The sequence below is a fragment of the Balaenoptera musculus genome, chromosome 9 (assembly GCF_009873245.2).
Source record: "Balaenoptera musculus isolate JJ_BM4_2016_0621 chromosome 9, mBalMus1.pri.v3, whole genome shotgun sequence".
NCBI lineage: Eukaryota > Metazoa > Chordata > Mammalia > Artiodactyla > Balaenopteridae > Balaenoptera > Balaenoptera musculus.
Window position 1 is genome coordinate 329,832 of NC_045793.1, and position 25,011 is coordinate 354,842.

A 25,011-nucleotide genomic window follows, 5' to 3' on the forward strand; every position below is an offset into this window, starting at 1 on the left:
GTGGGGTGACACCCACGCCGGCCTCGCCCACCCTGTGGCAGTGGCGCCCCGCCCGCCCGCGCGATGACGCCACACACCAGCCCCGCGCACCCGCCTTCCCGGCGCTCCCGGGTCCTGTGGGATGATGTCCCACGCTGGCCCTGTCCACCCAACATTAGGCCGCGCCCAGGCCCGGGGCCACGCCCGACCGCCGCAGTAGAAGCGTCCGACCCCTCGCCGCCGCCGCCCCGCCCGGCGTGCTGACGTCGCACGGCGCCGCGGGCGGAAGCGCGGGCGGGCAGGGCGGCTGCGCAGTCCCCTCAGAGGGGCGCTGGCGCGCGGGCTGAGGCTCGTCGTCCGGGAGTGGACCGGAGCGTTGCGCGGCGGGGCGATGAGCGGCGCCCGGGCCCCGGGCCCCGAGGCCGGCGCCGCCGGGGCCGAGCCCCCTGGCGCGGCGCTGAGCGTGGACGTGGCGGGGCTGCTGGCGCAGCTGGCGCGCAGCTTCGCGCTGCTGCTGCCGGTGTACGCGCTGGGCTACCTGGGCCTGAGCTTCACCTGGGTGCTGCTGGCCCTCGGGCTGCTCGTGTGGTGCCGCAGGAGCCGCGGCCTCAAGGCCACCCGTCTGTGCCGCGCGCTGGCGCTGCTGGAGGACGAGGAGCGCGCCGTGCGCCTGGGGGTGCGCGCCTGCGACCTGCCGGCCTGGGTGAGTGGGCGCAGCGGACCCCTGACCTTCCTGTCCGCCACGACCCCGCAGGGTCAGGCGTCCCCGCCCGCCCCGCCGGTCGGGAGTCCCGGCCCCCCTTCCAAGTCCTCCCGGGTCTGGGGTCCGCTCACGCCCCAGCCTACCCGCCCACGTTGGGGCGTCCTGATCAGGGGCGGCACGTCCGCCTGGGTGGGCACCGGCGTCGGGCCTGGGTCTGTGTACCTTGCGGGGTCTCGCCGCTGTCGCCGGGCCCAGCCGCCCGACCGCTCTCGGCCCGCGAACTCCTTTGGGTTGGTGCCTTCCCTCCGCCGCGCGGGTCCCGAGCAGGGCCGCACAGGTGAGGCGCTGTCTGCGCTGTCCTGCCTTGGCCACGTCGCCACGCCTCGCTGTGCGGTGCCGTGACTCCCGCCTGCGGAATGTGAGCTCGCTGCCGCCGGGTTCCCTGCGCGGGCCTGGACGCCACTCCCTGCCCCCTGCGGAAACGGCGGCCAGCGGTGTGGGGAGAAGGGCGGTTTCCTCCTTGCCTGCGAAGTCTCGGCCGTTCTTGGTGGTTTCTGGCACAGTTGAGGAGCAGTGGGGGTCCCTTGGAAGATTTGCTGGTACGATGATTGGAGGTGTGTTCCAGTTCTTTGGAAGTAACGTTATAAGCTGAGTAACTTTCATGTAGGGTGAACTTGAATCCCAGGTGAATTTGGGGGTGGGTGGGGCAGGCGTGGTATTGATCGTTTGTGCCCCAAGCGGTTCTCTGCATGTTTTATTTAGGCAGCGTGGAAACTAACGGAGTTGGCTCCCTCGTTCTTCCTTAACCGTGAGTTGGTGCCAGAGTTTCAGACGGCAGGAAACAGTGCTTGCTTTAAGATAAATGATGCTCCTGTTAGGCTTAATGTAAACTCGGGAAGATGGCCAGCCAGTGAGTTTCAAAAGGGTCGTTTTCTCTTAGAGGAGAAAAGGGCTTGGAGTGCGATCCCTGTTTCCAGTCAGGAGACACTTGGGAAGCAAGGCATGGAGTGTATGACACAAGGCAAACAGGTTGCAAAGCAGGAGTGCCCACGGCCAGGAGGAGCTCAGTGGCTACTGCCTTGTGGTGACAAGTTGCAATTGCAGTAAGAACCTCACAGTCAGGGACCTGGTAAATTTAAAATTCCGTCAATACGTGGTGGACGTGTGGCACAGGACTACTTGGAACAATCACAGTAACCAGCGTGGTGTAGCTTTTTGCCAGAAGCAGGAAAGAGGAGGGTGGTGTAGAAAACGGGAACTCAGTAACGGAGGTGTGAAAAGCCAAGAACACAGAGGTGCACTTTGGAAACGCAGAAGGACTTTAAAGTGGTGTCTGGTATCTTGTGTCACACCGAATTAATTGATTCCAGAAAGTAGCTAAAAACAGAGAGTAGGGGCATTACCAAAACAGCAGACATAATCAGGGCAGAGATTCACAGAAAGTGGGGGTGCTGACGTTCATAGATACTTGGTTATGGAGCAGTCCGCTAACATCAGATTTGCTTGTAAAAGCGGTGAAATGCACACTGTTTCCACATAATGAATTAACGAGTATGGTTGTTACCATATTGAAGGACAGGGCAAATTATTGTGATTATTTTTAGCAGAAGAAAAGGGTGATTAGCCAGAGCTTCCTTCCTTGGGTTTCTCTTCGGTGTGACTTAAACTCATGAACCGTGGTGTTCATCTCGTACAGTAAGGCATTTATATTTTTTCCAAAATTTTTCACTTGTTCATTCCAAATTTGTGTTTGTGCTCATGTCACACACAGATACATACTTAAACATGCCTGTATGGCTTAGAAAACTACTGTGAGGATTCACACGGAACTTGACGGTGATCATACCCAAGAAAAGCACTAGGAATCTGGGGTTTGAGGCAGATTTTTTAATACTTTTTCTTATTGTAATACCCATGTGTTGTTTTCACGACAAAACCAGTGAATTACACTGTCTAGAAGTGGACCTGCTGTTGTGCTGTAGCCAGGGAGTCCGTGCATAAGAAGAGTTAAGTTTTCTGTATTAGTAGTTCTTTGATTTTTACTGTACATACTTAGGTTCTTGGGGTTCAGAACTTTGGGCTGATATTTTGCTTTGAACAACATATGTTTGTACGGATTTCATAGTGTGTCATTGACAGCTGTGATTGACAGCAGGGTAGAAGCAGAGCAAAACTAACGTGCTGACTTCCTAACCTCACTTTTGAATGTGTTCACTGACAATTTTTCTTCTGTTTATTTAGTAAAGTAAAAATTTATATTGGATGTAAAATGAGATGATTAACAAATGTGAATACTTGGAGAAAAAATATACTGTTTCAAATTAAGGCTATTAGGATATGAAAAATGGCTCTCAACGTGATAATTCTGTAAGACCTTGATCCTACAGCTTTAATGTAAACCACATTACTATTCATTCTTTTTTTTTTTTTTTTTTGAGAAATAAATGTTTGCTATTTATTTATTTATTTTTGCTGTGTTGGGTCTTCATTTCTGTGCGAGGGCTTTCTCCAGTTGCGGCGAGCGGGGGCCACTCTTCATCGCGGTGCGCGGGCCTCTCACTGTCGCGGCCTCTCTTGTTGCGGAGCACAGGCTCCAGACGCGCAGGCTCAGTAATTGTGGCTCACGGGCCTAGTCGCTCCGCGGCATGTGGGATCTTCCCAGACCAGGGCTCGAACCCAGGTTTGAGATGACAGATTGAGGACTGGCCTTTTTGTTGTACCAGTGGTCTCCCCTTGTTAATTGGGCCCTGTAAAATTAGAGTATGGTTGAAGAATATTGTTGAAGAGTTTTTATAGACACGAGTAGGGGTGATTGTCCACTGCTGTTTTTGTTTATTTGAAAAATTAGAACTTGGTGTGAAGTCTGTCCTTTTCCTGCTTTCACTACTGCCAATAAATGCTGATTCCATGGCTGCAAATAAGTAGAGACCCAAACCTGTCATAAATGACAACTGGTCTTTTATTCCTCGAATACTTTGATGATTGAGATTTAAAGCATAGTGAACTTCTGTGTTCTGCTGTTTTTACTATTATGCACCAGCTTTTCTTTAGGGAGAGCTTTCTTCCCATGGTTCTTCTGGTAAGTTCAGGAGAATTTAACTCTCGCCAAAATTTAATATGTGTAGGCTAAGAACCAAATGGACAAAAGAAAAGAATACAGTTTGGTCTCATGTGAAGGAAGGGCAAGTACTTTTATTCTCAGTGTTAATCATTGACTTATAGTTTAAAAAATTTTTGTGAACACTTGTAACAGACTTGTAGCTAAATCAGGATCCACAGTTTAGCTATTTTAAACTGTGGTTGCAACTTTAGCATCTAGATCCTAGAGCAGTTATGTGCTTTGAGAAGATGTTAGAACCTCCTCAAAGCTGTGAAGGGGATGTGGATAATCTTTGGGTTTCTTGTTTATGTGCACACTACTGCTGTCTATCAAAGAGGAAAAGGACAGTCACCCTCAACATTGCTGTTATGCTAAGTGCTTCATGAAGTTAGAGCAGGAGGCCCCATCGTTGCTGGACATAAAGCAGTAACTATTTGTTTTTTAGTTTAAGCTAAAAACTGGATTTAAATTTAGGATATATGCACCCATCAGGTTGTGTGCTCTGGTTTTTCTGCATCAGGTGAATATTAGCCTCACTTTATATTCAGGATGGGAGCTAGGACTGAACTATATATAATTTAAGTAGATACAGGAATTGAAAATGTAGTATATTTATGTTGAATTATATTAAGTTAATACATGTTGTGTTAAATTATATTAAATATGTTTATAAAATATAGACCTTGATCCTGTGAAGAACCGATTATGAACAACTGACTAGTGAGTTAGTGTTCTCCTTAGGCCTGGTGAACCTCTTACCTATTTTCTCTGTGGGTTTTCATGATTTCTACATTGGTTGCAACATTTAACCTTGAATGATATCACAGACATTGTGAATAGATTAAAAACCATTGAATTGTACACTTTAAATGAGTGAATTGTATGGTATCTGAATTATATCTCAGTGCTGTTGAAAAATATTATAGACATTGAATTTCTTTTAAAAATAAAGAAGTGAAACAGGTGAACAGTTATAGTACAAAGTAAGCCATACAAACCTCCTTGCTTATGGAATTCCAGCTAAAACTGATATAATTTAAAAAAATTATTGTTCCAATATAAATTTGGAAACATTTACATTTTAAAGAATATTTAATGAAAGTGGAGGGCTTATGAATGAAAAAAGTAACTAAGTAAATGTTTTTATCTTAAACCTAATGTTACTTTAAGCATTGATACTACATTGGCTAAACAAACAAATTGTGCTTCAAAGATATACATAGCCTAAATGTGTGTTTTTTGTGTGAGTTATTCTGAACTCTTACTTTAATTCAAGTACTGATAAGTAATTACAATGTGTGTTTGGGAAATTTAACCTATAAATTGGTTTGTTTTCTATAAATGTATCCTATCATAGCATTATTTTATTTATTTTTTTAAAGGCCCACTTTAAAAAAAATTTTTAATTTAAATTTTTATTTACTTATTTATTTATTTGGCTGCACCGCTCGGCATGCAGGATCTTAGTTCCCTGACCAGGGATCGAACCTATGCTCCTTGCAGTGGAAGCTTGGAGTCCTAACCACTGGACCGCCAGGGAATTCCCCATAGCATGATTTTAGAATGTACTATTTGTAGTCTCTTGCGTTTTGTTATGTTTTGTTAAATCATTACCTTTTTTGGTTTCCATGACAATGCTGCCTCAGATGAATTTTCCTTCCCCATTTAAAGATCTGAGGACCCACTACCTACAGAAGTGTTAGAGGTCACCTTGCCCTCATGTGTGTACTTACTTCCCGGTAGATACGAGGTGGGGTGTGATGGCCGAAGAGTGCCCTGGTGGGTCAGAAGGTGGTCAGTGGTGGGGGCGTGCATATAGACACACTAAAGGACATTGAAGAATAAGTGGGAACAGCAAGATAAAAGTGCAGGATTGGGAAATCAGGCATCTCAGGGGGTGAAAGCATCAGAGCCCAGTAGGACAGCAGCCTGAGTACCCGGGCCCTGCTGTCAGGAGGGAGCTGTAAGGAAGGTGAGGAACTGTCAGCTGGGCCCAGGGGTGAGGAGTAGAGCTGCTCAGACTGGGGCCGGGCCGCCTCTCAGGGCAGCACTCGCAGTTCTCAGGGAGGCATGGCGTGTTTATACATGGGAGGAGGGGGACACCGTGATGTACTCAGAACCAGTTTGTGAAGTCAGAAAGTGGAAGCTCCCGTGCAGTGCCGATTACTGCTGGATTGCCCTGCTCTGCACCCTTGAGGTCGCTGGAGACGCCTGTCCACCTACCCCAAGTAGCCTGTTTTATTTTACTCTGAAGGGTCTTACTGTGCCATAAACACTGCGTTATCCCCTGCTCTTTTGGAACTGGGTGGGCATAGTTCTTACATAAACAGTGTCAGTAGTTGTCTTGCATGGAACCATTTTTCCATTTAACATGTTTTATTCACAAGTTTTCTCATGGTCTTTTGCCCTCTCAGTGGTTTTTCTTTCTTAATTTTTTTTTGTTCCTTAACTGTTAAAAAAAAAGGTCCTGTAAATTTTTTAAAGAAAACCATCTATTTTGGTGAATTTTTCCTAGAGTAGATCACATTTTAAGGAACAAGCCCAGCTTAAGTGCAGAGATCAAAAATGAGCTTTCATTGATTCATCTATTCACTCAGCCAGTATTTATTGGACCTTTCCTGTGTTCCAGGTACTGTGCTAGGTGATGAGTTAGACAAGGCCTCAAACTCAAAAATTTACTAGGTGGTGATAACACAAATCTAGGGATAATCCTAGTTTTAGTCATAGTATGCACTGGTAGTTTTTTTCTTTTTTAGTAAAAATAATACACATTCATTTTTGTTAAATCCAGAAAAAGTATATAAAAACATTATTCATAATTCCAAACCACCCAGCATAGTAGTTGGTAAAAACTATAGCAACTTTGAATGGAATTGTTACTGTGTATTCATCTATTTGTACTGATAAACCGTACTAAAAATCATTTGTTCAGAAAAATATGGTTTAGCGTTTAAAAGTTTTCTAGACTCTTAACTACATGTGGAAAAAGAAAGGCAGACCTTTATTAGGTCTTTCACTTGGTGAAATGGTATGTTCATTTTTTTAAAAGACTATGCCTTTTAGAGCATTTTGTACATTTATTGAAGTAATAGCTCAACTCTTTAAATCAGTGTATTGTAAAAGATTTTATTGGTGAGGATTAAAACTGTTTTCTAGGGTTTGTAGATCTAGCTGTGCATATAAGTTCAGTTTTATGCTATCCTGTCTTTCCTATTTTGTGAAAGGCAGTCTTATGATTACTCATAGTGGACGCCTCTGAGACCTGTAGTTCAATATCTGGTGTCTTTTTTTTTTTTAAATAAATTGATTGATTGATTGATTGCTGCGTTGGGTCTTCATTGCTGTGTGCGGGCTTCTCATTGCGGTGGTTTCTCTCGTTGCAGAGCACGGGCTCTAGGTGCCCGGGCTTCAGTAGTTGTGGCACGTGGGCTCAGTAGTTGTGGCTTGCGGGCTCTAGAGCTCAGGCTCAGTAGTTGTGGCGCACGGGCTTAGTTGCTCCGCGGCATGTGGGATCTTCCCAGGCCAGGGCTCGCACCCGTGTCCCTTGCATTAGCAGGCAGATTCTTAACCACTGCGCCACCAGGGAAGCCCTATCTGGTGTCTTTTTAATGGACTACAGCAAGATGTCCAGAGGAAAGTATCAATGCAGAGTAACAGCACATCTTAAGTGCACCCCGTGTGTCAGCAGCAGTGATTCCCTTTTTAAAAAAATGCCATTGTTGTACCTGGTGACTACACTTGAGAATGGGTGGTAACTACACAAATGGCAGATGTGGAAATACTAGTATGGAAGTTTTTATTATGCTTTCTTTTTTATTATTTGTAAAAATGTCATTGAAGTTGAGCTTGAAGTTCTTTTGTTTGTTCAATCACTTAGTGAACTTATCTTTCTGCTTTAATGAACATGCAGACGTGTTTGCCTTTATTTCTTATGTTATGGCTAGACAGGTTTTAAAAACATGACTTTTCTGGTATGAAAGGAACACATGCTCATTGTAGAACATTTTAAGCTTTGGAGAATAAAAAGGAAAAAAGCTACCTGCAATCCTGCTAACCAGTGATAGCTGTTATTAACGTTTCGGTGATTTTCTGAATCTTTAGTATGTCTGGAGGGACGTGGATGTTGTATTTGCCTACACTAAGGATTATGTTGTGGACGTTATATCATTATTCTTCAGAAATATGACTCGTTTTTTGCAGTAGTATCTATTTTATTTAAATTATGTCTGGTGGACAGATTCTAAAAATCAGATTGTTATAGTTACTATACGTTGAGAAAAGGTAAAACTAGAGTTTGAGATATTTAATTTTCTACTCTTTTCAAGTTATAAAAGATTATTTGCTTGAACTATTTGTCGGATTGTCCAGGATATATGAACTATTTTTGAACTCATAAGAGTAACATGAGGGGCTTCCCTGGTGGCGCAGTGGTTGAGAATCTGCCTGCCGATGCGGGGGACATGGGTTCGAGCCCTGGTCTGGGAAGATCCCACATGCCACGGAGCTACTGGGCCCGTGAGCCACAATTACTGAGCCTGCGCGTCTGGAGCCTGTGCTCCGCAACAAGAGAGGCCGCAATAGTGAGAGGCCCGCGCACCGCGATGAAGAGTGGCCCCCACTCGCCGCAACTAGAGGAAGCCCTCGCACAGAAACGAAGACCCAACACGGCCAAAAATACAAACATAATAAATAAATAATAAATTAAAAAATTAAAAAAAAAAAAAGAGTAGCATGATAATTTTATAAACAGAAGTCTAGCTTTAGGGGGCAGTGTTTGTTTTTGAATGGTATGATGTTAAAATAAGCACAGTAGATTTATCCAGATCCCCTCTTACGTAAATAACCTTTGGAAGAAGAGAGTTCTCCCACGCAGAGTCGCTCTTCCAATGGCTTTTCTTCCTCTCTGCTCTGTTGGGATGTGAGAGTTGGTTAAGTTGAAGTCATGGCTTTGTGTAGCAGTGTTGGGATTGCTGTCTGGAGATTGCTGAGAAGGCTCACTGCATTGTCCTTGATCTTGCCTGAAAACAGCAGCCGCATGATTGGTGTCGTCAGTGTCACTTGGCAGCCCTTGGGCACTGAGTGGTGTGGGCCACCCTCGTGGGTACCCATGTCACGCGTGACGGCATGGCTGCTTGGGCACACACTCAAGAAGCAGGCTCTGGATCTGATAGATGTAGGTTCCTGTCTGAGACCCACCCACTCCCAACTCCGTGCCTTGGGCAAGTTGGTCACACCTTTTAGAACCTTAGTTTCCTCATCATTAGGTGAGCATTGAAATGAGCCCGACCCTGTGTTGTCGTTGTGAGGCTGGAATGAAGAAAGGCCCAGGGATGTGGCAGAGGTGGCTAGTGGTACCCTGGGGTTAGTGATGCCAGTACTGATGCTTCCTTTCAGCTGCACTGGTGTTAACGGCCAGCTTCCTGCTGCCTGTGGCGCTTCTCTAACTCACCTTGCCACCTCCTCCCCACTTCAGCTGGAGGGGGCAGATGAGATCGGAGCTTCTCCTTTACTGTGGTTTGTTTATCTGGTGTTGTTGCTAAGAATTTATCTGCCGTAATGCTTTGTTATTAGTCACACTCTGAAGTATTCCTTGTAATTTCTTTCTCTTTTTCTCTGTATATCCCTAAAGTAATTACCCCTCATCCTTGCTGCTTCTTCCTTAAAACAAATTCTGTCCTGAGGCTGTGGTTAATCTCTCCTTGCTCTGCTTGCAGCAGTTGCCCTGATGCAGTAGATAACCGTAGTTAGTGCCATTATGACAGTATCATGTAAAATTTTTAAATTCTTGTAGTCGTTTCCTTCCTCTTGTGAATAAGTGTTGGTTAGTGACTAAAGTGGGGATTTGAAAATGTATATCCTATTTCTGGGTCATTTGTAGTAGTTTAACTTAATCTATATTAGATGTGGAGTTGTTTTCCTTCCGTTTGCATCCAAGGGGTTGAGATGTGTTTTAGGTTTCCCAGAGGACGGTGGATCTGCAGAAGATAAATCCAGTAATGTGGGAAGAGAACATCGTCCAGCTTGCTTCATGCCATAAATATTACACTGGAGTACATATTCTATACTGGTTTTCGGGTCTGCCACTCATTCTGAGGTACCAGCATGGGATTGCTAAAATTGTTCATCTGAGCGATACTTGTACCTTCTGTTTTCTTACAAAACTTTGCTTACATATTTGTTTTTTTTGTTTTTTTTTTAAGGTGTTACTTTCCCTATTTTTTTTAAAAAATTATTTATTTATTTATTTATCTGTGGCTGTGTTGGGTCTTCGTTTCTATGCGAGGGCTTTCTCTAGTTGCGGCAAGCAGGGGCCACTCCTCATCGCGGCGCGTGGGCCTCTCACTATCGCGGCCTCTCTGGTTGTGGAGCACAGGCTCCAGACACGCAGGCTCAGCAGTTGTGGCGCACAGGCCCAGCCGCTCCGCGGCATGTGGGATCCTCCCAGACCAGGGCTCGAACCCGTGTCCCCCGCGTTGGCAGGCAGATTCTCAACCACTGCGCCACCAGGGAAGCCCTACGTATTTGTTAAATCATTTAGTTAAGTATGTTTAGTCCTGTAATTGTGTGTAGGATCAGGAGTTTGAAGACAGGGACTCTTTATATCTGCCATAGCATCTAACAGTATTTGCATGGAGTTTGCACAGTAAACCTAGTGAGTTGTTGGAACAGTGAGCTACTAATTGCTTGTTTTATTAGGAGTGTCTATACCCAATTATAAATTGTCGTATAATGCCTGTGTTGCCATTATTACACATATTTGAGGTGAGCTGCCTACTGAGATCATTAATTTATTTCATTTGTGCTATAAACATTTAAATGCCTAGCAAGCAAATGCATAAGATCTGTTAATACTAAGTTAATGTCTGAGTACTGGGTTTTTAAAACCAAAAGCCCAAATATAATCTGAAACAAAAATGAGAGTACAGTCTCAATTTTTTCACATACATAAAGGTCTTGAAATTTATCCAGAGCTATTAGAAAGTGTTGATTTTACTTAATAGCTTGAATCAGATTGTGGTTTTATATTGGGTGAAATGGAGTGAGCACTGCTGTGTGTATGAAGGATGGTTTTAACAGGAATTATCTGTAGATTGTTATCTCGTAGTGGATGGTGCAAGAGGGGAAAGGTAACAGCTCAGCTTTGCTTGCTGCCTGCACTGGGGCCACTGTAAGAAAACGCGGCAAACTTGGTGGCTTAACAAACACAAATTTATCATTTAAGTTCTGGAGGCCCAAAGTCTGGAATCAGTTCCTTTGGGCTGAAACCAAGGGATCAGCAGGGCCGTGCTCCTCTGGAGGCCTTTCCTAGCTTCTGGAGCTGCGTTCCTGGGCTCATGGCCCTTCTGTACCTTGAAAGCCAGCAGCTGCTTTGATCATCACGGCGCTTTCTGTTTTCTTTCTGTGTCAATTCTGCCTCTGTTCCCTCTTGAAAGGATACGTATGATTGCATTAGGGCCCACCCAGGTGATGCAGGATAATTTCCCAAGATCCTTAATTGATCACATCTGCCAAGTCCTTTTTTTTTTGTCTCATAAGGCAACACTCACAAGTTGTAGGGAGTAGGACGTGGATATCTCTTGAAGGGCCACCAGTGCTGCCCTACATCTTGGAATACTCAGGAGCCAAGGTGGCTGAACACAGTGATGACGGCTCAGCTTTGTTTCATCAGTTCTGAAAGGCACTTTCCCTCCACTTAACATCTCTGGTCTCAGATTCATCTCACAACTGCGTGTGATTCAGTTAGTGTACTCTTTCCTTCTTAGTGGCACAAAAGCGGTGGTGTGTCTTATAGTTGGTCATTTCTTGGATTCAACACTGTGGCTGTTCCCTTTTTCTGCCGTAGCCCTGGTGCCTGAGAGTTACGTGTGGTCTTGGAGAGGCAAATGGGGGAGAGAGAGGAGCTGAGCTAGTGGATGAAGGGCGGCCCACTTGGGCCAAAGTGTTTGTATTGGGAGATGAGGAGAGGCTCCCAGGGAGGGGCCTTACGCTCTGTGAGTGCCGGAGTTTGGGCTTGATCTGGATGACGCCCAGAAAACACCAAAACATTTAAAAGAGTAGTGTGTTCCGATTTTAAAAAGGCATGTGTAGCAAGATAAATCTGGCAGTGACGTCCAGGTGGACCGAGGGGACAGGTGTTGGCCAGATCCAAGCGCAGAGGGTCACACTGGGAGGGAGGGAGGAGAGGGGCGGGATGCGAGAGTGCAAGGTGACTCCAGGTTACTTGCTTGGCTCCTGGGTGAGGACATGATGATCTTTGCCAAGAATGATTCTCTAGGAACAGTAGTTTGGAGGCCTAGGGATAAGGATGGGGAATTGTTAACTTTGTTTTATAAACGTTGAGTTTAAGAACCCTAAGGGAGTTCCAAGAGGAGTTATCCAAACAGCAGCCAGCGGCTGGTAGGTGAGATCTGGGGGACACACCCGACACCTTCAGTTCCTAGGTGACGGGTGGCTGAGATCACGCTTGAAGTGGAGAAATGGAGAAAGCATGTGTAGACAGCATAACAAGACCAGAGGGCCCAGGACAGACCTTTGCACTCTGGAGGAAATCAGGGAATGGAACATGAGGGGAGGGACTTCCCTGGTGGTCCAGTGGTTAGGACTCAGCGCTTTCATTGCTGTGGCCTGGGTTCAGTCCCTGGTTGGAGAACTAAGATCCTGCAAGCTGCAGTGTGGCCAAAGAAAAGAAAAAGAAAGAAAGAAAATGAGGGAAATGGTTCATTCATTCAGTGCTCACTGTGTGCAGGTTCTCTTCCAAGCACTCTGCGTAGACACCTGTTACCCTCATTTTGCAGGTGAGGGGACAGACCACCCTAACACTTGTCTTTGGTCCCAGGGCAGAGTTTGAACTGGGAAGTCTCTTGGTGGTGAGGAAGAAACTGGGGATTAGACATCATCTAATCTAGTTATTTTGATAATTTCTACTTTTCAGAGGAGGAGGCTAGGGCCCAGGGGTTCAGCGGTCACTGCAGTCACACAGAACTGGAGGCAGTGCCGGGCTGGGGTCATGTCCCTGCCGGCCACGCCCTCTCCACTGCCCCTCGGCCCAGCTCACTTGGTTATACAGCGTTAGCCTAGCCGTCTCAAGTATCGTGTTAGGCAGCGGGGTAGGCTGTCAATGTTTTCGGTCTCTATAATTGGGACAAGTCCTTTTTCCATTTCCAAGTTTTTGTCTGGGATCATTTTCCTCCTGCCTGAAAAACTCACTTTAATATTTCTTTTAATGCAAGTTGGACAGTAACAATTTTTCTCAATTTGTGTTCATTTACAGAAAAATCAAGCAGATAGGGTTCCCATATCCCACCTGCATCTAATTTCTTGTATTAGTGTCTTGCATTAGTGTGGTACATTTGTTGTAATTATTGAACCAGTGTTGATACATTATTAAGTTCCCAGTTTACATTAGGAGTCTCTCCTTGTTTGTAGAATAGTTTCACTGCCCCCCCCCCAACCCCCCTAGTCTTCCCTCCTCCCCATCCCCACACCTCTGGGTGGCCACTGATCTTTTTACTGTCTGTAGTTTTGCCTTTTTCAGAATGTCAGAGAGTTGGAATCACACACTGTGTAGCATTTTCACATTGGCTTCTTTCTCTTAGCAATATGCATTTAAGATTCCTTGTTTTTTCCTGGCTTGATAGTTCATTTCTTTTATTTTTTTATTTTTATTTTTTTTTTTGTGAGGGCTTTCTCCAGTTGCGGCAAGCGGGGGCCACTCTTCATCGCGGTGCGGGGACCGCTCTTCATCGCGGTGCGCGGGCCTTTCACTATCGCGGCCCCTCCCGCCGCGGGGCACAGGCTCCAGACGCGCAGGCTCAGCAGTCGTGGCTCACGGGCCTAGCCGCTCCGCGGCACGTGGGATCCTCCCAGACCAGGGCTCGAACCCGTGCCCCCTGCATTAGCAGGCAGATTCTCAACCACTGCGCCACCAGGGAAGCCCCTCTTTTATTTTTATTGCAATAAAATTCAAATAACATACAATTAACTATTCAGTGTCATTTAGTACCTTCACAGTGTTGTGCAACCATCACCTCTGTCTGGTCCCCAAAATTTTCATCTCTCCAAAAGAAACCCTGTATCCTTGAGCAGTCACTCCCACTTCACCCGCACCCACATGCAACCACAAATTTGCTTTCTGTCTCCATGATTTTACGTATTGTGGATATTTCATATAAATGGAATCATTACAATATGTGACCTTTTGTGTCTGGCTTATTTCACTTACCATAACATTTTTAAGATTTTACCCTGTAGTATGCTTTGTTTCTTTTTTATGGCTGAATAATGTTCCATTGTTCAGATATACCCCAATTTGTTTATCCATTCATCCTTGGAAGAACTTTTGGGTTGTTTCTGTGTTTATGAGTTGTTTCTGTGCTATTATGAGTAGTGTTGTGAACATTCATATACAAATTTTTGTTTGAATACCTGTGTTTAGTTTTGTAGGGTATATACCTAGAAGTGGAATTGATGGGTTTAACTTTGCAGAGCTGCCAAACTGTTTTCCATAATAGTGGGAATATTTTATATTCTCACCAGCGATGTAAGAAGGTTCCAGTTCCTGCTGATGCTTGCCAACACTTGTTATTTTCTGTTTTTTGATTCTGAGTCATCATAGTGGGTGTGAAGTGGTGTCTCATGGTGGGTTTGACTTGCATTCCCTGATGACTTACGTGCATTTCCTCTCAGCTCCACATTTAGTGAGATTCTTTTGGTAGCTTGAAATTGGCCATGGCGGGAATATTTACACTCTGGAAGTTGGCAGTCTCAAAGAATTGGTTGTGAACACGTGCTGGCTATACCACTGCTCTGAACGATGTTTGTTCCCCTCCTCCAGAGAGGGTGCACCCCAGTCTCTAAAGGCAGAAGGGGAACAGATCACCTTAACCTAGTAGGGTTTGAGTTGGCCTGAGGGTGGATTTCAGGGAAAAGCTCTCTCTGTTCTGGACCCATCCATGCTTAGGGTTCTATCCAACAGAGGCTGTAACTGAAGACCTGCCGTGTTGACCGAGTGCCCCCTCAGTCCACCTCAGAGTCCAGACCGTGCTTTCTCAGTGCAGTAAAAGCTCTATTTTGCTTTTTATAGGCTAGCTTCTTGCCCTCATAGCTCAAGAATTTGGCAAATGCCTGAAGGGAAACTCAGCCGGCTTCACCTCCCCCTCCCAGGATCTGGGCTCTCAAGTCCTGTCACGCAGCTGACCCGAACTCCAGTTCCTGTCTCCCTGCTCTGGTGAGGTTTCTGTAAGCTCAGCTGGCTTCTTAGCCGCATTTCTCTGGATTTCTCAACCTCTGGTACCACAGCCATGGGGGAAAAACAGCCACAGAATGTTACACCATCGCCCTGCGGGGGCTTCTGCCCTGCGTTTTCATCTTTCACGCCTTGAGCTGCCCAGCGTCCTCTCGTGGGCTGGTGAGCGGGTCTCATCTGGCTTTTCTCAGTGTTCTCAGCAGAATGGGTTGCTGCAAGGTGCTCTGATCATCATAGCTGGAAGCCAGTGTTATTTTTAGGGAAAAATAGATTTGAACTCCTAGTGTATTTCCCTGTGAAAGTTAGGAGAACAGATACTTCCTGTTGTTGAGTGTACACTTTGGACGGGGAATGGGGAGATAGGTTTAGGAGAAAGAGGGCAGGTGTTGGGTGTTACTTGTATAATTTATTTCAAAATGTTTCCCTGGGTAAATATTTTAAGTTTAGGTGGGTTTCATGGTTTTGGGGGTTTGTTGCTATTATTGTTGCTTTCAGGAAAATACTATTACTGTTAAACACAAGGTGTGAGGTGATTTGTAAATTTTAAGCAGTGGAGCTTGAAGTAAACAGCTATAGAAAAATTCCAGTTAAGGCTTCACTTATTTTATCTGTGAAATGTCACCTGACAAGTCAGGTACACTCTGGAAATACCTGTTCAACATGACCGTGTAGTGAACTTATCTTTTTATGAGTGGTGAGTATTATTTGTTTCATTCATTTCATACTTTATAGCTTCAGCCTGAAAACACTGGGAGTGTTATAAATAGAGGAGAAAAAAGGTTTTGAAAAATGGATTTTAAAACTTTTCACAAGAGCCCCCTTCCTGTGTAAGGAGGGGCAGGAAATCTGGCTGCCCCACGGGACAGTTTGGCCCAGCACTGCCTCAGGGACCCCAGGAGTTGGCCTGGTGCAGGCGCTAGATCTGGAGTCCGAGGCCAGTCTCAGCGTGGCCACCCGTGCTCCATGGCCAGTGCCTACCTCGTGGGACTCAGGCTCTTCACCCGCAGAGTGGTGAGGAAGTGCAGTGATTGATCTGTCGGGTCCCTGCAAGCTCTTAACAATAAAACAAAGAGTGAGCCAGGAGCTGGACCTTAAGTGAGGGGTGGGGGCAGGCGGAGTAGCTTAGATGAGGTGAGAAACTGCTCTGAAGTGGGCGGTGAATGTTGAATAGGGTAGAGGAGACTGAAGCAAGAGATTGGGTGGGAAGGAGTAGGTTGTAGGAGGGAAACACAAGCCCTGGTCGTTAAATACACAGTATATCACACGATAGGGCAGTTTAGTCACGGAATTCTATGGCCTCACCAAATATTTTGGTTCCGATGTTTTTACAGGTTTTTAATTTCAGAAATCATTTGGGGCCCACAATGGCATGACTCTGCTCTTCCTTCATCAGTGAGTGGCCCAGGGGCCCTTTAAGGCCAAATACATCACTAACGTGTCCTTGTTTGTTGGCTAATTGACTAACAGCTCTGAATCGAGCCACTAGTTTACCTCGAGCTACTAGTTTACCTCGAGGCCACTGGAGTTACTTACTTGGTCTGTTATTATTTGGGGAAATACCTGATCCACACGAGTGCAGATACTACACAATCCGCGGTTGGTTGGAACCGAGGATACGGAGGGCTGACTGTAAATTATATGTAGATTTTTGGCTGCACAGAGGGTCAGCTCCCCTAACCCCCGAGGTGTTCAAGGGTCAACTGTATACAATTCAGTGTTTTTGGTATATTCACAGGATTGTGTAACCGTCACCAAAATCAAATTTTATAATAGAATGTGTTTGTCCATATGCACTAGCACTCACTCTCCATTCCCTCCACATCCCTCATGCCAACCCTGGGCAACCACGAGTCCACTTTCTGTCTCAGGGCTTCCCTGTTCTGGACATCCCATGCACATGGAATCAGACAGAATGAGGTCTTTGTGGCTTTGACTACCTGTGTGATAGATGATAGAGACTAGTAGATAAGTGATAGAAAATGAGAGAGGTGACATGATTGATAGGTACAATGGTGATGGGTTGATAGATAGATCGATGACACCCCATCCATCTCCTGCTGTGATGTTGTACTATAGCTGTATAAGATGTAACCATTGGGGGGTGGAATCTGGGTGAAGTGCACACAGGGGCTTTCTGTGCACTTTTGCAATATCTGTAATTATTTCAAAAGAAAAAAATTTTGAGGGTGATCTTCTGATCTAATTATTGGTTTCTATATAGAGGTATGCATTTATAGTAAGTAAACTAGTGGGTTTTCTAGGAGGAATTGGAGAGAGTTTGGGGTTTGATCAGGAGATGTACAAAAATTTTTGTAATTTTTTCCTGAGGTATCTTGTTATTATTTACTCTCTTGTGTGGAAAACAAAAGAAAGATAGTGTAAGCCAGTGTTTCTCCCTGGATCATCACTGTAACACCAAAACTGAAGGGTTTCTTTTTTATTTTTGTTGTTGTTTTAGGTATTTCTGTATTGCATGATCACAGTTAACGACAAACAAGCACTATGGGGGACGTACTGGAACCTTGGTCTCAAACATCCAGTAAAGATAAATGATTATATTCAGGAAAAATGTCTTAATGTTTTCAAGTGCCTGATTACCTATTGTTTCTCCATTGCATACAAATAAAGGAATAAAAGGAGAAAACAAGAAGATTTTAGGTTGGTAAATTTCTCTGACTTCGTTCTCATAACTTTTGAGATATTTACTGTCTGTGTGAGAGAATAAAAGTAAGCTTTTAGAAATATCGTATAAGCGTATTTCTTTTTTCTTTACTGTAAATCAAAAGATTTATTCATAGCTTTTCTGAATTGCTTTAAAAAAACAAAACCAAAATAAACATCCCCCCCCTAAAAAAACTCCCACACAGATTCTCTCCAGTATAATTTCTCAGAACTCTTACGATTTTGCCACACTCATTACAATGGTAGTTTTTCCCCAGGATAATTCTGTAGGTTTGAAATACTGCAGAAAGTCACCCTATGTTAAAGTTCATATATAGGGTTGCTTTTTCTCCTTAGAAGAGTATTTTAAAATTTAATAAATATTACATGGTACTAAACCTATTTCTTGAAAATGAAAAATTCACAGTAAAATTTCAAACATGATGTGACTTCTGATTCCATGTAGATGTTTGGTAAACCTGTCAGTTCTGTAATCTGTAAATTTAATCCCAACTTCACAGTCTCATACTTCCTCCCTCCTTCCCTCCCTCCCTTCCTTCTACTTTCCCCTCCCCTCCCTCTGCTCCCCTTTTTTATAATAGAACAAAGCTGGGTGTATCCCACATAGTACACAGAACGTGTGCAGTTAATTCAGTGCTACAGTTACATCTCTATCTTCTTGTCCATCCCAGTCAAGACCTAAGCTTGTAAATTTGAAGAGTAGCATTGGATTGGAATTTAAAATAAAAAACAACCAGATTTTCTTATGTGTTTAGTGAAGGAGATGAGAAGGAGACGTGTTTTCTATTCTTGGACTCATTTTAATTTATGAGATTGATATATCTCATGCCAAAACCTGGACTTTAAATCAAGATTGTCAAATAATTTCCTTGCGTGATTTTTTTTTTTCTTTTAGCAGTTACAGAAAGAATGTCTAAATGACTTTAGAATTTTGTTAAAATATACTTCAGGTCTTTGAAAACTATCATAAACGTGCATCTATATGTAAGGCATTAAATAAATCTCTTGGCATTAGTATTTGATGAAGGGATGTCTAATTGTTCTCCTGGGTAGAAGTTAGATGTATCCCTCTTTTGACCCTGCCACTGACTCAGTCCTGGCTTAAATTTTCTTTTCATTCTATGCATGCACTGAAATTTAAGTCCACCTTCAAAAATAAATGGATGGATGAATAGTATATCTAATATAACAGATATATTATAGAAAGCCTCATAGTAACATTCCTTTTTAGCGAATTAGAAATAAGAATTGGTTTTCACATAATTTGGACAGCTTTGTTAGTTATAGAAGGTATGCTGGGATAAGCCTAGCTCCACGTGGCATTCAGGATCTTAGTTCCTTGACCAGGGATCGAACCTGTGCCCCCTGCAGTGGAAGTGCAGAATCCTAACCACTGGACTGCCAGGGATTCCTCAAGGCTAGCTTTTTTAAAAAAATTTATTTTAGGCTGTGTTAGGTCTTTGTTGCTGCCCGCGGGCTTTCTCTAGTTGCGGCGAGCTACTCTTCATTGTGGTGTGCGGGCTTCTCATTGTGCTGGCTTCTCTTCTTGCAGAGCATGGGCTCTAGGCACGTGGGCTTCAGTAGTTGTGGCTCGCGGGCTCTAGAGCACAGGCTCAGTAGCTGTGGCGCACGGGCTTAGTTGCTCCGCAGCATGTGGGATCTTCCCGGACCAGGGCTCGAACCCATGTCCCTTGCATTGGCAGGCGGATTCTTAACCACTGCGCCACCAGGGAAGCCCCCGAGGCTAGCTTTTTAATTTTTATTTTACTCTTTACCGATTTGCAAAAATAGTGGTCATTTATATAACAAAGAAATAGTAATGAATTATTGGGCGATAAACATGCTCTAAACAAGCATTTGTCAACAGTTGTATACTTTGTATTTGTCAACAGTGGTATATAATTATTTCCCCTCTTCTGCCACCTCTGCCATCCTTGAGCCAGGAAGAGCCTCGGGTCCACGAGCTGTGGCTCTCCACTGTGGTTTCAGCCATCTTTCCTCTTGTCAGCAGCCAGTTCTTAGAAATGACAGAAGAAGCAACAAATTTACCCTCACTCTGGTCGTTTGTAGTGAGCAAGTAGGAGAGGTCCGGTCACTCCCTACCTGTGGGTTCAGGTAAAGACGGCAGGAACAGTAGTGCTTCTTCAGACTCCCTAGTGAAATTTCTCATGAACGAAAAAGCACCTTGGAGAGAATTTTGAAAGTGTTTCCTGGTAGGAAAGGCCTTAAACAAAGGCCTAAAACTTTTCCAGTTTTATTTTAATGTCTTTGTACTACAGTGTTCTTCTTGGTGTATCAGATCACCCTGTTACACAGTAATCAAAGTCTACATAAAGCTGGTAACAAACCACTGGGAAAATTGTAACGCTGTGGATGTTGAAAATTATAAATTGCTATATTTACTGTGTGAATTAACTGATTGCCTACTTTTTATGTACACTAGAAATAGATAAATCCAGTTATTTTGTGCAATTTCTTTTTACCATCCAAAGGAGTAATTTGGCCACACTGTTACCATTTGATAGAGGTTCTGAGAGAGACGTTCCTCTCTCACCTTTTTAGCCTTGAATACTTTCTTCTTTATAGAGTAGCTATTAGGAGGAAGCATCCCAGTATTTTAGAAAACATATCCTATTAAGATTTCTTGATCCTATTTTTCCAATTTCCATGCATACTGAATCTCTGGAGAAGGTGGGAGGTGACAGACTGGAATTGGGGTTGTAAGGAAAGATGGAGATGGTTTAATGGGTAAAGAAATGTTAGTGTAAAAAGGTCGGAGGGCACAAATTTATGTTGGTGCCAGTTTACGTTTGAGTCGTTTCCTCCTGACATGCTCACCAGCCAGCCTTGAGGAGTGCCCAGAGCTCCCCACTGCGGGGCCACAAGGAGGTAGCATGGATGCTGCAAGATGCTGGTGGCTTAACATTGCAACTTTGTTTAAAGCCTCTTATTTGGAAGTCTTGTCCAGTGTCAGTATTTATTAGTGTTTCTAATGATTTTTTCCCGTCATAATTACATAGCACGAAGAAATTGTAAGGGGCTTTCCTCTAAGCCCCATGCAGATGCTCCCAGGTCCCCCTAGTTTATCTCAGCAGACTGTATACACATGGTTTTCTGTGTCTGTCGTGATTGGAAAGCACTGGCATAGAGAGCTGTAGATGGCCGGTTGACCCAAGGTCGAGAGAGTGAGAACGACTCTTCTTTGCCCATCATTGACAGCAGCTCCCAAATCCTGGGTTCTCCAGGGAGTCCTTCTATATGTTGGAAACTTGGACTCGCTTTGAATTTTTCTGGGCAATTTTAATTGTCTGTGAGTCTTTCCTTTCCCATTTGCATTGATTTTAAGACTAATCCATATGCAGACAAAGGAACATTAAACGTTTGAAGATTTTTAGTTAGTCTCTCCCCAGCCTGTGAACTCTTTGAATGCAGTCAGGTCTGTTTAAGTAAACTGCAGTGTAATTCCAGGTGAAGATATGTGTTGATTGCTTAAAGGCTTCCTGAAAACAGTTTCTGTTGTGAGATGATAAAGTACAGGCTTCTCATGGTTTCATAGAACCTGTGGTTCGATTGTCCTAGTCTTGCCTCATCTATTCTTTTTTTTTTTTTTTTTTTTTTAGTGGCTTCAAGTTTTTATCTCTCATGGTTGTGTGGGTTGATGGGGTTCAATTGGCCCATTCTTCCTTGGCCATGCCTCATCTATTCTTATTTTTAAGATGTAAGTGTTAATTTTAGACAGGAAAACAAAACTCCTGCTTAGATCTTTTCAGCTTGTGGACTTAGGTAGAACTCGTTGCATACTGCAGGAAGATTGGTGTTTGGGGATCGACGAGAGCAGGTGACACTCTGGTGTGCTGGGTGACCGGTGAGGTAGCGCCTGGAGGGCCGGCTGCCCAGCGGGGACCTCTTCTGGGCTCCAGGGCACACTCTGAGCAGCTGTCCCAGATGAAGTGAATTCTGCCACTGGGACCAGTCATTACTCCAAGTAGGAATTTGGTGGGATTTTTGATGTTGGTTTTTTAGTTTTTGGTTTTTTTGAGACACTGCCTAAAGGAATGTAGAAATGAGCAAAGCTCAAATCCTTCTTGGAATAAGGAACAATATGAACAAGTGAACTTGATTGGCCAGTTTACTATTTGAAGTTTAATGGCATTTGGTTTCTAAAACGATCATTTTATCCATTATCTTTTGTATTTTACTTAAAGACATTAAATCAGTAATGCTTCAGGTGAAATAGATATGTTATCTTCACTCGTATTTCCCAGACATTGACCGCCTTATTTTAGATTTCTAAAATAAAGGAATGGGTTAATTTACACTGCGTGTTTCACCACCACTAGTGGTGGTGGGATTTCAGCAGGACTCCCTGCAACTGCACTTTGTGTAGTTGCCTTGGACTGAGCACGGACGTCTGCACAAGTGCCGACTATTAACAGGGTCTTCAAGGGGAATGCTGTTTAAAGAAAGACAGTTCTTCTGTTTAGCTTCAGTTCTAAACATTATCCCATGTTCAAAAGTGGGTGAAATATGATTTAATAGAAAATTTTAGCTATGTATAAATTTGTTGCATGTTTTATACTTTAGGGAGGACTTTAGAGCCCTGTGGGTCTGGGCCTCTTCCCTCTAGCTCACTTATTCCCCTGTGATTTTAACAAATTATCCTTCGGGTGAGTCTGTTTCCTCATCTGTTAGGTGGGGCATTAACTGTGGACAAGGTTGTTGTGAGGATTAAACAAGACATTGTCTGTAGGTAGGGTTCTGGCACACAGTCAGTGCTCTGTCTTTTGTATTTGGTTTATTTTTTCTAAACAACTTTGATAATATCAATATCATATTAGAATCCAAAATATGCCTTTGTTCTTTTTAAAGAAAAGATTAAAAAAGATTTCTTGGGTAGTGTCAACTCTTAAAAATAATCAAAATTTCAGTACTCATACAATGGTTATTTCTAGTTTGTAAAGATACTATGAATAATAAATATGAAAACTTGTTTCATAATTAGACTTGTAGAGGAGATTTGAGTGGGGTTTTTTTTTTTTTTGGATGTTGTTTTGTTTTTTAGGTTTTGTTTTTCAGCTGAAAAATTGGATTTGAAACCGAATGACATGTGTTCATCATTCCTGTATGCCTTAGGAACACATTTTCTATTTTCCCTGTACATCTCTACCTTTCTCTGTGATGTTTTTGCTACTTTAAATTCTGTTTTGTGGAACATAAACAAGTGTTTATGAATATGTATTAGTGAGAAGCAGATTTTCGACTTAGTGAACAGATTTAAAATTTGGTAACAGATTTACTGTCTTCAATTTTGATACATTCTTTTTCTTTGGCACTTTGAAACCATCCCTTACAAATTAAAAACCTCAATTATTGAATGTCCCGGGATTCTCCACTAAGAGGTGGCTTGACTTTCAGAATTCATCTCACATAAACTTCAGTGATGTGAGCCAGTTCACTTGTACTGGAAGCCTACTTGTGCAGATGGTTTCTCTGCCCTCTCCTCTGGTAGTTCCAGAATCCGTTTCCTCAAATATTGATCTTACATAATTTCCCTCCTGAAAACTCCAGCGTCGACCCATTGCCAGTAGAACAAAATCCACACTCCTTTGCGTGGCACAGCAGGCACTTCAGGCTGGTTTTGACCTGAGTTCTCAGCTTCAGCATCTACCATTCCTCCCTTCTCTTAATCCAGCCAGAGTAACTTGCATGCGCCATTATTTCTGCTTAGCGTATTCTCTTTGCATGGCAACCCCAGCTAACCCTTTCAAACCCATCTCACGTACTGTCTTCCTGAGTCTCTCGTGGACTCCTGGAGGCAGCATCAGACCCTCCCCAGCCCGCACTGTTCTTTCTTCCTAGGCTGGCGGTCATACCTCTCCATGCCCGTCCACCGCCAGCATGAGCCTCCCCAGGACAGGACCACGTCCAATTCCGTGTCATGTCCCTGGCTCTGGGCACAGAGCCAGACCCCACTAACTGCTCGAACAATGGCTCCTTCAGCCTGTTTTTCAAAAAGAACAATCTATACGCTTGCGGTAGATTAAAGCACAGTGACGAAAATGCAGTAACAGAATCAGAATTCACAGCAGGCGAATTGTATTTCTGTCCTGGTGTATGATGGTGAGTAGAGAAGCTCTATTATTACATGTAGGTGACTCCTGGGACTGGTGTGTGTCTTGCCTGAGGTGTGACAGGATGAATAGGAATTGCTGGTGCACTGGCAGACCTAACTTGAGAAATACCGGTGAATTTAGAGAAATCAAATACTGTTAGGGAAGGCGAATATTTCATTTTGGAATATTTTTTACAGGAGTCATTATTGTTTTTGGCCATTAAAGTGTTTGTTTCAACATAGTTGTACTTTACCTTTAAAACTTGATGATTCAGAAAAAAAAATTTTCAAATCAGATTTGGAGTAGATTACTTATGTTATAAGAGCGTCTTGTTTCTAAGTATCATTCTCTCTAATATAATTAAAAGGTAGTTTATGAAAATTCTATTGTCACATAATTTTAGAGTCATTTATTGTATACTTCTGTGTTAGAAAATTCTTAGTTTTAATCGTAAATTACAATAATAACTAGAAAAGTAGTTTATGCTTCTTACAAGTAATTCAAACCTACAGAAACAGAGGAAAATATAAAAGCCTCATTCCCCTCCTTGTATTTTTTTTAAAGTTAATTATTTATTTTTAGCCACGTTGGGTCTTCGTTGCTGCGCGCGGGCTTTCTCTAGTTGCGGCGAGCGGGGGCTGCTCTTCGTTGCAGTGCTCGGGCTTCTCATTGCGGTGGCTTCTCTTGTTGCTGAGCACGGGCTCTAGGCGCGCAGGGCTCAGTAGTTGTGGCTCGCGGGCTCTAGAGTGCGGGTTCAGTAGTTGTGGCTCGCGGGCTCTAGAGCGCAGGCTCAGTAGTTGTGGCACACAGGCTTAGTTGCTCCGTGGCATGTGGGATCTTCCCAGACCAGAGCTCAAACCTGTGTCCCCTGCCTTGGCAGGTGGATTCGTAACCACTGTGCCACCAGGGAAGCCCCCTCCTTGTATTCTTGCAAACTTTTTCTGTACATTTATAAACTTGTATAACATATAAAAGTATATGTTTATATGCACACATACAAACATAACAGTATTTTTAAGAATATATGGCCTCTATTAATAAATTTTCATTAATTGGAAAGTCTGGCAATGTTTTCTATTACCAAACATAGTAGTTTCTTGTAATGCTTTAATTGAAAGTAGAAGTTTATTTGATGGTATTTGCACACATGAATTTGGTACGATGTACTGACTGGAAGAGAGAGGGACTA

At 43.7% G+C, this 25,011-nt stretch overlaps 1 protein-coding gene across 7 annotated transcripts in view; it reads left to right on the forward strand.

Moving 5' to 3' along the window:
* Positions 1 to 328: 328 nt before the first annotated feature.
* Positions 329 to 25,011, forward strand: part of ESYT2 (extended synaptotagmin 2) — a 75,467-nt gene continuing 50,784 nt past the window's right edge. For 6 of the 7 annotated variants that reach the window (XM_036864096.1, XM_036864094.1, XM_036864098.1 and 3 more), the window contains exon 1: positions 329 to 682. In XM_036864096.1, coding sequence (XP_036719991.1) covers positions 371 to 682 — 312 coding nt within the window. In that variant the 5' untranslated portion in view covers positions 329 to 370. Of the gene's footprint in view, positions 683 to 1,275; positions 1,297 to 25,011 lie in introns of those variants that run through there. The other variant, XM_036864099.1, reaches the window with a different exon arrangement.